The sequence below is a fragment of the Rhipicephalus microplus genome, chromosome X (assembly GCF_043290135.1).
Source record: "Rhipicephalus microplus isolate Deutch F79 chromosome X, USDA_Rmic, whole genome shotgun sequence".
NCBI classification, from domain to species: Eukaryota; Metazoa; Arthropoda; class Arachnida; order Ixodida; family Ixodidae; genus Rhipicephalus; species Rhipicephalus microplus.
In genome coordinates, this window is record NC_134710.1 from 216,757,965 (window position 1) to 216,775,504 (window position 17,540).

At 39.9% G+C, this 17,540-nt stretch overlaps 1 protein-coding gene across 3 annotated transcripts in view; it reads left to right on the forward strand.

Annotated features, from left to right (window-relative positions):
- The window catches only part of LOC119187492 (uncharacterized), a 65,087-nt gene extending 51,588 nt beyond the window's left edge, over positions 1-13,499 (forward strand). For all 3 annotated transcript variants that reach the window (XM_075878634.1, XM_037435622.2, XM_037435623.2), the window contains exons 14-18: positions 661-736; positions 901-1,007; positions 4,505-4,591; positions 9,311-9,418; positions 11,547-13,499. In XM_075878634.1, coding sequence (XP_075734749.1) covers positions 661-736; positions 901-1,007; positions 4,505-4,591; positions 9,311-9,418; positions 11,547-11,765 — 597 coding nt within the window. In that variant the 3' untranslated portion in view covers positions 11,766-13,499. The remainder of the gene's footprint in view (positions 1-660; positions 737-900; positions 1,008-4,504; positions 4,592-9,310; positions 9,419-11,546) is intronic.
- The last annotated feature ends 4,041 nt before the right edge of the window (positions 13,500-17,540 follow it).

Genomic DNA, 17,540 nt, shown 5'->3' on the forward strand with positions numbered 1-17,540 from the left:
ATACGGATGTTTTTGTTCACCTTGTGAGACTGGTATTGTGAAGATTTACTGTAGACAGAAGGAGCAAGCTTTCTGTCTACATAACTTTTCTTGCGTGTTTCTATTCTTTGCGCAACATATCCAACAATAAGACATGCACCAACTTGCCCAACGAAAAATTCTAAGATACTAGCTTTATTCTTTCAGGTTGATGCTAACATTGAAAACCATGGGTACCTGCTGGGCTATTAGAAACTTTTTCGTTAGACTGAGAACTTCATAAAATTGGGTTTTGTCAGGTTGAGGTTTTAATGTGCATAATACTGAAGCAGTGAAGGAGCTGTGCATTTATGTGAGGAAGCAGTATTTAAAACATCTGTTACTTTATGCCTTGAGTACTGTGCTGCAATACAAATCATTGCAAGGAGCCTTTGCCTTTCATTGGTTATTTGCGAACTTCAGGTGAACAATTTTGTAATAGCAGTTTTTACTCAAAGCATTTGGTTCATATTTGTGAAGCTGCATAAAAGTTTAAGCTGTGCATGTCACTGTAAGTGTTATTCCTGATAGTCTGCCCTTTACTAATGTAAGTTCTCACTTTGTTGAACTCGTCCTTGCATTGAATCTTCATTCTAGTTTTCTCAGATTTATAGTTTAGAAATAATTATCACCCCAATACAGGATGGCAAGCTCAAATTAACACCTAAAGGTAGCAGCAAAGGAAGTGCTATCAAGTCTTCCCTGTCTCCTGCAACTGGTAAGTCCATGCCTCATGCTGTAGGCATCTTGGCTCATTTGGGATGTTTCAAATTATACAATGTTTTTGTTTATAATAAGGTCCACGTTATAGCTATGGTTGGCAAACAGGTTTCAGTTTGTTTCAGCCCATAGTAATAATTTTTCTCACTTCGTTTTTTGCAGTTTGTCCACCATCAGGCTCACATGTAAGGACACCTAGTTTTGGCCTTGTTGGCTCTGTAAAGTTAACAGTTGGAAACTGTAGACGCTCAACTTTCAACCTTGAAAAGGTACTGTGTCGTGTCTATTATATTGAATAGAGAATATAGCTTGTAGTTTATGTAAACCTTTATTTAAAGGGGGAAGGCTTTGAAAGGGCAACTTTTTTGTTTGTTGAGATATCCTAATGAAATTTTCAGGGTAGGCTTTTGGCAATGCCATTTGAATAATCACAAAATTATGCATTGATGTTCACTGGTTCCCAAATTACAACCATTTATCAGCGTAGTCCACGTGGGTTTTTTTAGTCAGGCTCTGGTGAATTTGTTAAATGTGCGAGCACTGTGAAATTCACTCCGATGCTTCCTGGGTGGGTGCTCTACACTTTGACAGAGCCCTCTCTGGAAATTTCTTTGCTGAAAATTTTAAGCTTTGCACTGGATTTAGTGTTTGCTTTTTTGCTTTTATCAATGAAATTTTAATTAATTATTACAAATTACTCACTCAATAAAGTGAAAAGGTGGCTTTGTGAAAGTGTGGGAAATTTGTTAAGGTACATAATGAAACAAATTTCATGAAAATCAGATGAACGGTTGCAGAGATACCACCCAACTAAACGGCCTCGCTGGCCAAAAACTTATTTTGAGAAAATGAACTTAGAAAGCTTTGAACACATATTTTGGTCTAAAATGACCCTGCTCAGTAGCTAGATGTGTCCCCTTCCACGAGGAAATATTTTTCGCCCTCAGTCGTAGCGGTGGCATCTTCAGGTTCAGGCATCATCTGAAACTGCCTCTCGGTCTCCGGCATCGCGCCGAGCTTTTTTTGCACAGCACGTTCGCTATCTTTCATGGCTAACTCCTCGCACGTCCGAAAACATTCTGCAAATGCCTAGTCGTCGGATAATGGCCCCAAACAGTGTGCCCATGTCTGTGCAAATGCACAGACATGGCCGCACTGTTTGGGGCCATTATCACTGCGGTTGGCGGGCACGACGCATCAGGCACACTTGAGCACAGAACACCAACACCAGCCTCATTTGTGACGACGGAGTTTTGCGCCGATCGTGTAGCTATGTCGACATCGCGAGAAGCGTCAATGCAGTCGTCTTGCAGAGTCGAAGCAGAAGCTGCTCCGCCAGAAGGATCGATGCGATTGTCGCTGCATGCTGGCGCGTGAACGAGCCGCGCTATGCGTACGAGCCTCATCTGGCACTTTCTTAAACCGAATGCATGCAGAGTCCTGAACTTTGTTTAGCCCATCGTGACTGACAGTGCAACAATCGCCGTCTCATGAGCACGGCAAAAGATTGTCTCATGAAGACGGTAGAATATAGTCTTATAAAGACGGTGAAAGATTGAAGAGCATGTGTGAGAACTGAGCGGGATGATGGCAAATGGGACACACAAAGTATCCCGGCCTTGAAAGCACCAGGCTAGCCGGGGGAACAGATGCATCATCGCGCACAGCAGCCAATAGAAGCCGCGTAATACCCCACTCCCTCAAGATGCACGCGCTTCATCCAATCGCGGCTTCACATCCGAGCCGCGGGAGACTTCAAAACTTCGAGAGCCCCCTCAATCATGAGCGATTCCCACCTCAGCCACCCCGTTGCTTCTATGGGTGGCGAAAAAAAAAGAAGAGCAAGAATTCACGAGCAATGCAACACCAAGATGGTGGTGTGGTGCTGGGCTGCGTGGTTCAGAAATGGCTAACACGTGAAGTTGGGGTATTTTGGGCGCTCGCTCGCCGGCTGCTGCAGCATGTTATATAATTTATTTGACGTACTTTTGCGATGAATTAGACATTGATATTTATTGAACAGATAGTTTATGTGATATACTACCCGAATATGTGGTTTTCAAAAAATCGACTTTTTAACGATTTTCCGGTTTTCAAAGGGCGGGTCTCTTTTAAATAAGTTATGGCTCAGAATACCATGCTAATAAATCTATATTTTATGAACAATTTATTTATTGTGTACACACATACTATAAGATGTCAAGACTAATTTTTCTCAAAGCATTAACAAAGTAAGCACTTACTACACCAATAAAGTGAACTCGAATTTTCAGTGCCCTCTTGAGCAATTCTCTTTTTCTGTGATCAGCAGAAGTCGTTAACTTACTGATTATATTTCGAGTATATATTTTTAAACACAAAATAATTTCTAAAGAAGTTCTGAAGTGTATCAAGAGACATTAAAGCACTGGTGCTGAGTAATCTTTCTCTACCTACATGTTTAAGATGAAAATGAGTATTTCAAGCAAACTGAGAATGTAAAAGAGGCCATGAGCAGAAAAGGAAGTCCTGAGCCAATGACCACAACTGTCATTTTGGATACAATATTATTTACCCCTGCAGCTTGCAGCTTTTTAATGTTTACATAGTATTGTCACATAGTCATGATGGTGAAGTGCACACAACAAAAGCTGGCACAGATAAAGACTATTGGGCGAACTTGTGCCCAGCAAATGAAGTCAAAGTATAATCAGTACACACTGCACACTGATAACGGTGGTCACAAGCGTCTTCTGTCAGAAATCTGATTGTTGGCGGAGCGCAATATCTTTCATACATCAATTATTGGACCGTCCAGTGTTATTGCCAGTGCTCGCATAAGTTTCAGAATAAACTTGACCATTCACATTCTGCACATTCTTCTAGTAGTTGCCAAGGTTCCCAAACATTGCAACATTCCAAGCGGTGCTAACTGTTTTTGCGGGTGAAGCTCGATAACATCAAAATAAAGAGTGAGGGCGTGTGACAATATTGCATTAGCAAAACTGCTGGAAGAGCCCATCACTTGAGCAGGAAAGCTGTGACACTAATATAGAAGACCAAGACAATTTCTGTCTGATTCCCATCACTTAGAGTCCATTCATGAAACCTGTCTGTGTGCAGCAGAAATAATCTCATTGTGTAGCAGTGTGGGTGCCTTTAAATTAAGCACTCACACTGCTACATGAAATTATGTACAGGGAGGATAGCAAGAAACTAGCACTGTGCATTTTCGTCACTATCACACCATAGTGGCAATGAAAAGATGCTAGAGTGGCCTCTCGATTGTATCATGGATGACTATATTGGCTGTTTATTTTTTATAACCATGAAGGCTACAGCCGCATGAAAAAAAAAGTGAAATGGCAGGAAAGGGAGGTGCTGTACTGTTCGTGTTCCTTCCCATAGCCCCAGTACACACATGGTTCTTACTTGTATTTAACATCTATGCTTTCTCTGGAACTGTGGAAAACTAAATCCGTAGCAGATATCTTTAAAAAAAATATTCTTTATGTTTGCTGTGCAGTTTTTCTACTGAAGATTTTGTATCAAAATCAGTATGTAAAAAGATGTCAAAAGTATTTTTACTATAATAGTTAATGAGTAAGTGAGACTCTTCAAGAAAAATAATGATACTCTAGAACTGAATGTGTTGCTCATGTTACGCCATGCAATCATATTTACAACACTTGCACAAGCTAGTTGAAGCATTCATAGCATATGACTACTTTTTGCCTTTTCATGCAAGTGAAATCTATAAACTCAAGTTTCTGCTTATTTTGTCTAGGTTCCTCCAAACTCCCCCCTTGAAGGGACACTCCTTGTGCAATTGATGCTAAGACCTGAACATCACCATGAGCTTCGAGGATTTCTGGTAAGTTGCATAAGCTTTCAGTGTCTTTCAAGAAGCAGTCGGCAAGTCAGCCTCATTAAAGACAGCAAGATGAAGGGAAGCAAGTCAGAAAATATGACTATATACACAAAGTGCTCTTGTGTTTTGTATATTAGTGTCTATGTTTTGAAAGATATTGTTTGGTGAAACATTTATGAACTTGCCGAAGTCACACTTCTGAGGCTGGTGTGCATGCAGTAATGCATGTGCATTGTGGAATTGTCAGTGCATGAGAAAATTCTTGTCATTAGAAATTTTTACCTTGTCTGGTACTCCCGTAACGTAAAGGCATAGTGTGATATTGAATAGCGGGTCCCGTAGATGTCATCATGTCAAGTGGTGCCAGCTATGGAGCATAAGAAACTAACGAACATATAATGTCCTCTGAGATTCCGGGAGCACCGCTTGTTAAGCATACAGCATGGAATATTTGAGCAAGCATCGCCAAAATGGAGCCAAATCAGCACATATTTTGCTGTTGGACTGCTGGACATAAATGTCAAGCAAATGAAAGCATCACTTTGAAGCTAGCAAGCTACCAAGCAAACAACAGCCGCTTTATAGATTCGAGGTGCACGGCAACTGCTTTTGGTGGCACGGCCATGTTTTCTGAGCGCGCGCATGCGCAGTTCGCTTCTGGTATTCTGGTACACACAAAGCAATTTGTGTATAGTGGTGTGCTGGACAGACTAAAAACCTGTATTATTTGCCAGAAATAAAGATGATCAAGAAGAAAGGTAGGAGTATGCAAATCAAATATTTTTGGAATAGTGTTTTCTATTCAATTCTATTCACACTGGGATTTTACCATTTAAACTTCCCAAAAACAAATACAGTCAACATCCAATTAAAAGTTACCTCTCAGATTTTTAATATGCTTCACCTTATAACACCCTCATATTGCGGCAAAGCTGATTTTCAGACTTCGCTATGGTCGAATTTCTCAAAGACAAAAAAAAAAGTCAACATTCGAATGCATTGTGGTCCCTTCAGATTTTTAATATCCTTCACCTCATTAGATTCTCTTATTGCGGTAAAGCTGCCTTTAAAGCTCCGCTACGGTTGCAACTGTATTAACTCAAGAAAACACTGGTTCTAACATATAGATGATAGATGTGGCAAAAGTGGGGGCTCAATTATTGCAATTTCGGGCTTGAAATTTGGCCAGGAAATCTGAAAAATTGGACGTGGAAATTTTTTAGCATCCATCTGAGATATTCCCATGCTATATTGACGTCTACGAGGCAGCTTTAGAACTTCGGACTTGAAGGATGCACACCCTTGTCTGCCACATCACTTGGGCTTCCACCGAAGTTGCTAGAGGAGGAGAAGCTGATGAAATAGCACCCTTGCCTTTCCCGAGTAAAGTGTTGTCGGCAACACTTTGGTTGCCCAAAATCATTTACATAAAGACAATTCGACGTCTGCTCTGCCTCATTCTTGTTCAGACAACTATTAAGCACAGCCTCTTCAGCACTTCATAGTCAAAAGGAGCAGTTTCATGTTGCTATTTTATTAGAATATGCTCACGAATCCTCTCCAACTTTAATTTCTGCAATTTCACTTCAAGGTATTTGAAAAATACTTCAGAAATAATATCAAAATATTCTATTTAATTTGCACTCATACTTCAATATTCGGATTTGCTTCACAACCAAAATTTGACTATTTGCACTGCTTTAGAAAAAGGCCATTGAGATGATTCGGATAGCCCTGGCTACCGTGAAACTATAATATAAGTCGACCCCCCCCCCCCCCCCCTGCTTCAAACTAGTGAAAATCGATAATAGGAAAACGTACTGCATGGAACGGCCGAAGAATATAAAGGCACTTGTACTGTAAAATAATATTTAACCCCGGTTTATTCCCTAATCCACTCTGCTCTCTTCTTGTCTCTTAAGGTTACACCTACCATTTTCCTTTCCATTGCTCGCTGCATCGTCCTTAATCAAGAAAAGGAAATGGACATGGGCCGGGCATGTAGCACGTGGACAGGATAACCACCGGTTATTAAGAGAAGGGCAATTAATTGGATTACTAGAGAAGGCAAGCGGGTTTGGGGGAGACAGAAGGTTAGGTGGGCAGATGAGATTAACAAGTTTGCGGGTATAAATTGGCAGCAGCAAGCACAGGACCAAGTTGACTGGCGGAACATGGGAGAGGCCTTAGTCCTGCAGTGGACGTAGTCACGCTGATGATGATGATGACTGCAAAATAAATGAGATTTCGAATGGTGGACAGTGAAAATGCCATTTATTCAGCCGTGGACTTACACACGAGCTCCACTTGCCTAAGGATCAAAAGATGGGCTGAAGTTAGAAGATAAAACGTCGCAATCATCTAGACATTTTTCATTTGCATGCACTCTCAGTTCACCAGTAGCAATCATGACACAAGCACAGCTCCTCATCACCCGCATTCGAAGACGAGGCAGTGGTTTCTTCCCCACTTTCACTCTCCTTCCCAAAGGTGATAGCTCCTCCTTGCCACTTATTTCTTAAAAGCATGTGTAGAATGTCAGCTGCAAGCGTTGAGTCTTTCAAGATGTTGCGTTTGTCGGCTACACGCTGTTATCTCCCCTTGCTAGCGACTGCGTAGCAAAGTAATGTAGGTGACAATTCACATCTGATAATTTGCATATATGTACCAGTCGAGTGTATGCACCGTAATGGCATCACGGGAATCACTGTTTCTGCATCGCGAAGTGCACCAGAAAGGAGACAAGCATTAGGAGGGAATAATGCACTTGTTTTTTGTATTTCAGTGGTTTGTGAGAGGCCCTTTAAATAAGCTATGCAACCTTCGTCTCCAGCTCTAGATACGCAGTGGTCTGACCTTGAATAAAGGTTCTGATTGCTCCTTCTGGATTCATCTTTCTGATCATCCTTCTGCTCTTTCTGATTAATCCTTCTGCACTCATCAGAAGCGAATGCTTTCGTGATGCACGTAATCTGCCTGCCGATAATAGCGATACAGGCTGCAGTAACCAGAGTTGCCGGAATCGCAGGAAGTAACAAAGAAAGAGTTTCCTGCAAGCTGGAGCAGTGAGAATATCTATGTAAACTTATTGACTCACAGCTCTTGCTCGTATTTGCTTGCCCTAGTATCCCAACACATCTTTCACACACTTCAAGCTCTCATTGTTCTAACAGATTACTAGTACAGGCCTTTGTGAATTTGATTGCCATTTTCTTCTATGCTACGGTGAACTATGTCCGGCCACCGGTCATTCTCACCGAGAACATAACCAAAAGCAACTCAGCACTCAGATAGATCCACAAGACGCATCAGAGATACAAAGAGAGGCCAACCATGACACAAGCAATGAGGAGGAAAGTGAAGCTAGATATCTGCCATATGACTAGTGGAAGCTAAAACGTTAGTGTGTAGCGAAGAAAAAGCAGCATTTTTCTCGCATGCCACAGCACTTTATTACAGCTACGTAATATTTTGGGACAGCCAGTGGTCGATGTGAGTCAGTGAAGTAAATGTTGTTTCAAGAAGCCCGAAAGTTTGGGCAAATTTTATCGGAGATCAAGTCAGCAATGGTAGTCTTGATAGGTCACTCATAAACATTAACAGGACAAAATTACTTCATCTTTGAGCAGGCACCACCTGAAAAGAAAATAATTTCGAAACAATCCAGGGGCAAATCATGGCTTCACCTTTGCCAGTGACATGTTGTGAAAGCTTCCATTCCACTATTTTTTTTAAGCTCTCCTTGGGCACCATCATGGAATTAAACACAGTGACACTCATGATTGTGATGGCAATGGAGGTGGTTGACATAATGGACAGACTTCATAAGGTTTTTCTGCCAGTGACTGGTATATAAGACGGGAGTCTACTATATATCGTTTTATTGAAGAAAGTAACTTCAAATACCGAATTGAATAGCATACTATTCAATATTTAAAATTCCGAAATATTTACACACCCCTAGAAACAATGAGTCTGTTTATATTGATAAGTTTTACTCTGAAAACTTTAATAACATTCGTTGATACTCGTGACACACTGAATTGCACATGAAAAAAGACACACAGAGGCACAGGAAGGACACGCACGTGTGTCTTTTTTCATGTGCAATTCAGTGTGTCGTGAGTGTCAACCATGTACAACCAACTAGCCCCTAGGCTGGCGCTTTTAATAACATTTATTTTAGCATCATAGGTTTATGAGTGGACGAGAAAATGAGGGTCGATTTCATGCCCCGATTTCTTGGTTACTTCACGTATTTCGAAGTGCAGTTTTCGTAGTTAGGTGACATTAAATCTACAAAATTGACTGAAACATTGCAAGTTAAGTCTCTGGGTCCCTCAGAAGACAATGCACTTCATTTTTACCGATTAGGAACTTTTTAGGCCCTTAGTAGATACTGTCACAATCTATGACGTCAAGGTGGTTAAAGTGGGAATTATAAGGTGGCTTAGCCGCTTGCATTTTCTCGTTTACCGAAAGCCTTCTCACAACAAGCTTGGCGGTTTTGGCATTGTGAAAGAGCAGTTTGTTAAAATGAGCAAAATCATGTTTTTTATGTTTTTTAAGGGGACACTGAAGATAAACTCTTTTTTTTTTTCGTATTAGTTTGACCATTGACAAAACAACAACTTTTTCTCTGTTCTTTCTAGCTGTATTTTCAAGTGGAGTCAACTGTAGCTTCAGTGCTCTCGTAATTTAATGTATGCCAATATTTTTTAGTCCATGTTTGAAGAAGTGGGAGGATTTGGTGCCTGGCACAGGCGTTGGTGCGTACTGGCAGAAAATAGGCTGTCCTACTGGCGCTACCCTGAAGATGAAGGCAGCAAGGTAAGTGTGGCATAAACTGTTTTTCTGCATTTCTATGCACCTTACATCAAATTGCTGGTCCTACTTGTAATAACATATAAATAACTTTGAAGTTAAGGTGCTACCCCTTCCATCCTGTTCCACCCTGCACCCACAAAAAATGCTCTTAAATTAAGAGGTAACTCTCCACGGTGGTCTAGTAGTTACGGTACTTAATGCTAACCCAAAGGTCACAGGGTGGAATCCCGGCCGCGGCAGCCATATTTCGATGAAGGCGAAATGCTAGAGGCTCACGTGCTCAGATTTAGGTGCACGCACGTTAAGGAACTCCAGGTGGTCAATTTCCAGAGCTTTCTGCTACAACATCTCTCATAATCATATCATAGTTTTAGTACATAAGAACCACCAAATATGATTAATAGCATTATTAAATTAAAATGTGCTTAAAACTTTACTGAGAGAGACGAGCTTGTAATACAGTATAGACTGCTCATAACATAAGTTGCTGGAGTCGCGAATATCCGCACTATAAATGGTGCCACGCTATAACCAAAAAAACCCTTTTTCAAGGGCGGCACTTGCGCAAAACCTGTTTAGCATGCAGCCTCACGTGTGCGAGAATCGAGCATGCGATGTGGGCTGCTTACAAGCATATACATTTTCAAATGTTAAAAAAAAAAAATTAACGTCCAAAGATACGCATTGCCAACGAAATGAACGCAAAGGGGGGTCTAACTAAAGAAAGCATCATTGCGGAAACTCGCCGACTACTTTTCAGACAGCATCGATTAGGCGCATTAAAATTGTTGAATTCCAATGGCGGAGTAGGAGCAGCTGACGGACTCTGTGAGCAACACCTCCAAATCCGTGATTGGAACACAATCCGCGCTGCCAGAGCAGGTACCGGCGAGCAAGGTAGAAGTGGAAGTCCTTGAGTTGCCCAGAATACCTTGCGTGTCGTATTTCATTCCTTTAATTCCACTGTCGAATTCTTCGTACGCGGTTGTTGTCTGTCACTCTGTGGCAAATTGATTTGCCCAGCCGGCTTGCCAACTGGGCAAATCAATGCCCAGTTGGCAATCTAATGCTTTGTTTCTAATGCTCTTTGTTCTAATGCTTTATTTATGAAGTCCCAAGAGACAGTTTCTTGCAATTATTAGATCTTTTTTAGAGTTTTTTACAGCAGGTTATTAGATTTGATGCGGCTGGTTTTCTGTGCCTGGTCCTTGCCTCCACTTCACTGCGACCATTTCATCACCTTAATATGGAACAAAAAGAGGGCCTTGACACTGTGGTAGTGGCCTTGGATCGGCAAAAAAAGTTCGTCGTTATTCCGTATCTGCACTACGTGTCGCATCATTTGAAGATGGTGGCCAGTCATTATGAAATAAATGTTGTCTTTCGTGCTGGCAAGAACCTAGGAAGCGTGTGTGCAAGAGTTGACAAAAGAGTGCAGAAGGGACAGTCCACTGTCAACGTTGAAGGTTGCTCTATAAAGCACTCTAAGTGTTTCACTCACTGTGCAAGGGGAGTGGTGTACTCCATTCCTTTGTCATGCGGGGCCACATACATTGGGCAGACGGGACGTTGCCTCAACGTCCGTCTAAGGGAGCACGCTAACTCTTTGAAAGGTACACCATCTATGCATCTTGCCCTCCACTGCTGGCAGGGCGGCTGCGCAGTTGAGTTAAACAAAACCTCTGTGGTGATGAGGCATAGAGACCAGTGCACGCGTGAAATTTCTGAAGCGTATGAAATCATAAAAGCAAGACACAGGTGAGTGAGCCAGCCTTCAATCGCTCTCACAGACGCTGACATATATGCACACATATGCAGCATACTTGGTCTCACATATGCAGCATCTCACATATGCAGCATACTTGGTCACGTACTCGGTGGGGGTCGTCAAGATTTTTTATGCCTTGATGTTTGCATTAAACTTTCAATTGTTAGACAGTGCTTGTGTCGTGCACTTTCTTGCGTTTTTATGTGTTTTTTTGTGTGCTGATCATGATGAGTATGTTCCAACTAGCCCAATTCGCTACTTTACTTCCTCTTCAAGTGGCATACTTGCACATGCAGGATAACAAATTGTCTCATGCAACTGTGCTGGCGGCTTTTCTTATTTGCTCTGCTCTGTCATACACAGGAACCAGTAGGTCGATTGGAATTGAGCCAGTGCACCAGTCCAGAGGCACGTCTAGCATCACGTGATGTATGTGCACGACCTCACACAATAGTTTTGCACATAAGCGGCAAGGACCACCTGCTTTCTGCTGACACAAGGGAGGAAAGGCAGCACTGGTGCTCCTATTTGACAAGTGTTTTGAAGAGCTTGCGTACCTGGGCAGGCATGGGAAAAAACTGATGTTTAAATTATCAAGTTTGGGTCCATACTGGTGATGCCGTCATATGCATGCAGTCTGGCTAAGCAAAAACCTTTTATGGTTCTCAATCGGCTCTTTTACAGCCTGCCACAGAGCTAGCTCTTGTGTTCCACGAGCTTTTTGTGGGTGGTCATCATGCTGATGCGAGCTGTTCATGCTGCTCTTGTAAGGTCACCATTTAATCTTAGCACCAGTTCTCAGAGTAGGCTTTATCATTGCATCTTATATTATCATGTCTAGCTGCATTGGTTATTTGCAGGTGCCCTTTGCATTTACATTTTTGTTTTGTTGAAGGTAGTGGTTGATGCACATGAAAAAAAAACTTAATTTTTACTTGAACATTTGCAAGAGCTTTTTGAGTTTGTATTAAGCCAATTGTGAGAGATTATATGTATATATATTTTGGTTGTATGTAGCTGATTGGTCTGATACTGGCTGAAGGGCAGTGTTGTTTTCAATGGGTCACTTGTTCTTTTTTTTTATTATATTTTCATGTTGTGTTCATCTTATGTTATATAAAAATTTATCCTGCATTTAGCTTTTATGTATTAGCTGTGTGTACTGTCCTACGAGAATCCAATCGTGCATGAAGATTTGTGCAAGTCCCTCAGTACATTTTACTATCTCAATATAGGTGTTGTTACAATTGGTCCGTTAAATATCGTACTCACTGCGATATATCGAATAAATCATTATAAAAAAGTATTTAAATATTAACCGCCTTTTCAGTGTAAATTTAATTGCACATCTTGGCTGTTCGGCACTGCTTCACGATTAAGAAAAAAAAAGGGGGTGGCTTCTTAACAACATGCAGGAATGTTGTAAGCAGCTGGGTCATCAGACGTCTTTTCTTTACATTCAACTGTGTTGATTACTGCCAGCCATTACATTAAGAAACGGACCGAAGAAGCGAGTGGCGATACCACATGATGGGGTAATGGGCATGACAATAAGGAATCATGAGGAAAAGCACGCGGTAGCAAGCAGTAGTTGATGCTTGCACTGCACGACAACATCCTAATCACACCACTGACTCTCCCAGATGTGTGCAAAAAGGTCCCCATCTGTGAGGAAAAGCCATCTTGTCAGGAAAAATGAACTTTCTAGGGCGTTTAGCATTGCCTGATGTTCGATCTTGCAAGTGCTTTGGCTATTTTTGTTTTATGGAGGCTTGCATTGTATTGACGTTAAACCATTGTCATGTTTGAAAATAGTTCAATGTAAAGGATAGTTCAATTTACCCTAGCATGATACAGTCGAACCCCTTTATAAGAAAGACTAATATAAGGGACAAATCAGAATAATAGACACCAGTATGCCTTCAGTAAAATACAGGTGGATAAGAAAATGCATACAACGTACCCTGTTAATAAGAGAGATTTCATATAAAAGACAACTGCTGCCCAGAGCATGCCTCTTATAAACGGGGTTCAGTAGTATAGTCTGCTCTGACTGTACTAGGAAACAGTAGCAATATTGTTCCACTTTGTTCTGTTTCTTTTTTTTTTCAATCTTTTGCTGTTTTTAATACTTGTGTTTCTGTGTTTGAAATTTTAGTACAAGCTAAAGTAGGAACTAGAAGTTTGCATTTTACAAAATCAAATACCAGAAATATTGTAGGCATGTGCACAAGGATGTGTAGAATGTAAGCATCTGGACTTTAATGCAATTTACTGCATTCTCATTTTTCTCAATAAATGATAACTTGTAAATAAGTTTTCTTGCTCATTTTGAATCATTTGTTAATAAGGAGCAGTATAAGCTATTTTGAAGCACTCTTAGGCCTTGGTATGAGGCCAAAATCTTGCAAAAGAGAATACTTTTTTCACTTTCAGGGGCACACAAACATGACCAAAAGTTGGCTTGTAAGACATCTGAATATGGAGATCATAGGATAAAACTTTATATTGTGCATAAGTTCTATTCAATTAGCTTCATTATGGATGAAAACTGTTCTCTAGGGCATATTATATAGCTCGAATAACTAAGCTCCACCTGAAAAATATCGCCGTGTGTGCTTGTGGGCACGGTGGAATTTTAGTTTGTGCCAGGAACAGGAAATTATGACACAAGATGGCCTAGTTAGCTACTGTACAAATTGTGAGTTACCCATTTTATGTAAATTTGAAATCTGAAGTTGTGGGCACTGACTTGCAATCAAAACTGAAACTAGAGGTCTTTTTGCCGAGCGATTTAGGGGGATCGACCTACATTCAAACAGACTTGTAAATATGGTACACTGAGCTATATTCACAATAATAACGCTGTTATTTTGTTCTTTTTTTATTAAGATTAACTGCCAGACTTCTATATAATGTATTACTTATAATCAATTACCTTTTCTACTCCGTAATGGTCATTGTACTTTAAATAATTTTTGTGTCATTATTACATGTTTCTTTATTCAAAAGTCAATATTATGACAGGATATGCTGCCTTTAGCGTTCCCTGTTATGCCATTTTATATTTGGCACTAGCAACAGGTATAGTATAATGCAGCAGCCTGATGGATGTGCACACTTCTATTGGCAAACTAGAGAGCTCAGTATTTGTTGTCTTATCTTGAGGAAGGTTATGCAGTCTCTTTAAAGGGCAACATGCTTGACACCTCTTTATTTGGCTTCACATTTCTCTTTGCATTCGATAGCCGAGATGATAGCTCTCGACAGTTCTGCAAGTTTTTGATTTCCACATTACTACTAATTCACTCTCTGCCCTAGAATTTGTGACATTAGTGAATGTTCATTGCGTCATGGAAGGATCTTGCAGAGACTGCATACATGTGAACCCTGATGCTACATAAGCATGCCTGCAAGTTTTATGAGAAACTACTGTGAAGCACTGCACAACTGCAACTGCACTTTTGTCCCTATATTTTTCTTTATTTTTTTTAAATAGCCAATGCCTCACACATACAGTGAATGTTCGTACCTTTGTCGAGCATAGTTTCAGTGAAAACTATGTTTGTAAAGGGTTTATTTCATGAAGAAAGAGGCTGTTAAAGTGAACAAACAAGCACCTGTTTATCAGTGCATTTCTCTTGGTTGCTTTTTTGAAGGTGCTTCACTTTGCATCAGAAGGCTTCATGCAAATGGTGCTGTTGGTTTCTCATAAGCTCGCAGAATGCACTGACACTGCTTCTTCAATCACCGACAGCACTGTGAACAGCACGAACAATTAACTGCATCATAGTCACAAAAAGTAAGTGTTATATGCATAGTTGGCTCTTGGCAAGCTTTGAAATACCTTTAAATGCTGTTTTAAGATTTTACTCTGGTTTTATGGGAAATGCCAGGCTCAGGCAACAAAATATTGGTTATGGGAAATTCCTCTAGCTGGTCCCTTCCAAATAATGACCTCAATATTGAAGTTTATTGCCTTATAAAATGACTGCCAAAATTTTTAGATCTGTCAAGTATGAGAGGAGTTAGAGGGATTTGTTGCATGCTTTAGGAACTTTTTCTTTCCTTTCGTCCCAGCGAGTGCACTGAAAGGTACACAGAGGGGGATGACTAGGGGGAAAGAAGGTACACCCGTGCATCAGCGTGCATCAATACCTTGTGCACTTTTTTTTTTTCTTTGAACACCATGGCTCATTTTCACAAGATCACGAGTGCACTTGTGATGATCAAGTCAGTCCATCGCCGTGAGCTTATGACACAGCTGAAAGTTTTATATTTTTCTCACCTGAAAGGTGGCCTTGTTACTTTGCCTAATTTTATATAAATTATAAATTCGTGGATAGTGTAGTCAGAATGGCAAATCATTTCAGGTATTACGTGTGCGACACTTTGTCTTTATTTGATGCCTTAACTTGCACTGTATCTATTCTGCTAGTATTAATGGTTTATTCATTGTAAATGACACAGCTTACATAATCAGATACTGTTTAGCTGTTCACTACACTGTTTGTAGTGCCTGAAGATATCAAGTTATGGTTTGAATGTAACAGCATTAAAAATGAATACAATTCATACTTCACACCAAATTCTTATGCAATATCATGTCTACCGTGTTATTTTAGCAGCGTTAGACCAATGTACTATGTCACTACGTACATATAATATATTTCACATTAGTGGAAATATTAACGCAGCAAAAGATCGAGGAGCCACATTGGCTTTTTATGGACATTGCTTGTTTCATGTTACTAATTCATAACCTCTTCAAAACGCGAGAGCACTCAAAAGTGGTAATCCTCTCCCTATGGAATTCGTGATGCAGTGCCCTATGCACCTTTAAAGGCTAGTCACAGAGTGACACAAAGCTGTGTCCATCAGTAGTGGACATTTTCTTCATTTTGCGTTTTCATATCGGCAACCTCTAACAAAAATGTAGTGAGGGTACTTACTGAAGGTTATTAGTGTAATCTCCATGTTACGTTCTTTCAAGTTGTTCTTAAGTTTATTCACTTTTGTGTGTTACACAATGTTGTGTTGTCTGAGGATTATTTACTTCTTCAATTCTAGTGATTTTCACAATGACAAATACCAAGACTAGCAGGCTAGAGATGATGAGGAAGACAGTGTGCTTATTAACACTTCCATTACTTTGTTAATTCTCAATCACCATGGTGTCGCACAGATTCTGCTTTCCAGATTGTTAGTGCGAGCATTCTTAAAAATTTGCAATTGTCTCTGCCTCACAACATTATACTCCTTATGAAATGACAAAACCTTTTCAAGAAAAATGTTCAGTAAAATTTTTCATATGTTTTGTAGTAGTCAAAATAAGTTTGTATACGTAGTTGACAGCCACTTTGTCCTCATGTGTCTCCTCTTGAAGTGACTCTCCTATGATAGCATAGCATCAAGTTACATCATGTCACTCTTATGTTATTTACTTATTTACCATTTTTATTGGATGAAAAAAAAATCTGTTGTGTTCTCTTTACTACTGACTGCATACTGTAAATTTTAACCCTACATGTATCTATCTACATGTGTGGACAAAACATGTCAGTATAGTACGATCAGGCTAGCCAACACATTGCCTTAAAATCTATTTAAAATGTTGGTATTGCCATACAGGTTAACTTTCAATTCTACGTTTTTCTTGAGATGCAAATATGGAAATTTCCTGGACTATGAACATCATGCTTTTTACTTCTAATAGCCAAATCAAGATAAAGTTTTTGCCACATATTGCTGAACATGTGAAAAGTACAATTATCTCCTTTAAAGCATGATATATACATTAAAGGAAGCAATTCTGGGCTGAGCAGACTAAGACCTCTCACATTATTTTTTTTGTTCAATTAAATGTATTAAACAGATTTTCTTGATATTTATCTACAGTGTACAGTTAATGCAGGGTAATATGAGTCATTAATCAGTCATAATTTTAAAACTTAGGTGGCAAAAAAAGTTTGTCCACAAAAAGCCATATTTTATGCATTGTCATAGAAAAAAAAAAACCATGCAACTTACAATAAAACTGATTATATATTTGAAATCAGCATAAAAACCTATGTAAACAACAATAGTTTCTTGCCTTAGACTACAGATTAAAGAAACTTTTTTTAATTACATCTCCCATCATGTCATTAAGACATACATGCCGTTATATTGTCGAGTCAACTAGCGGAAGCAAATGTTCAGACTTGGAGAGTAGTAATCAGCACATTGAAGCAGAGCCATTAACAAGCAAAGGCCTCTTGAACAGTGCTACTGCTGATGATGGAAACAAGTTTGAGCATAACCATGAACACTTTGATAATGATGATAAATGTCGATAAATATGATGAGGGCCACATT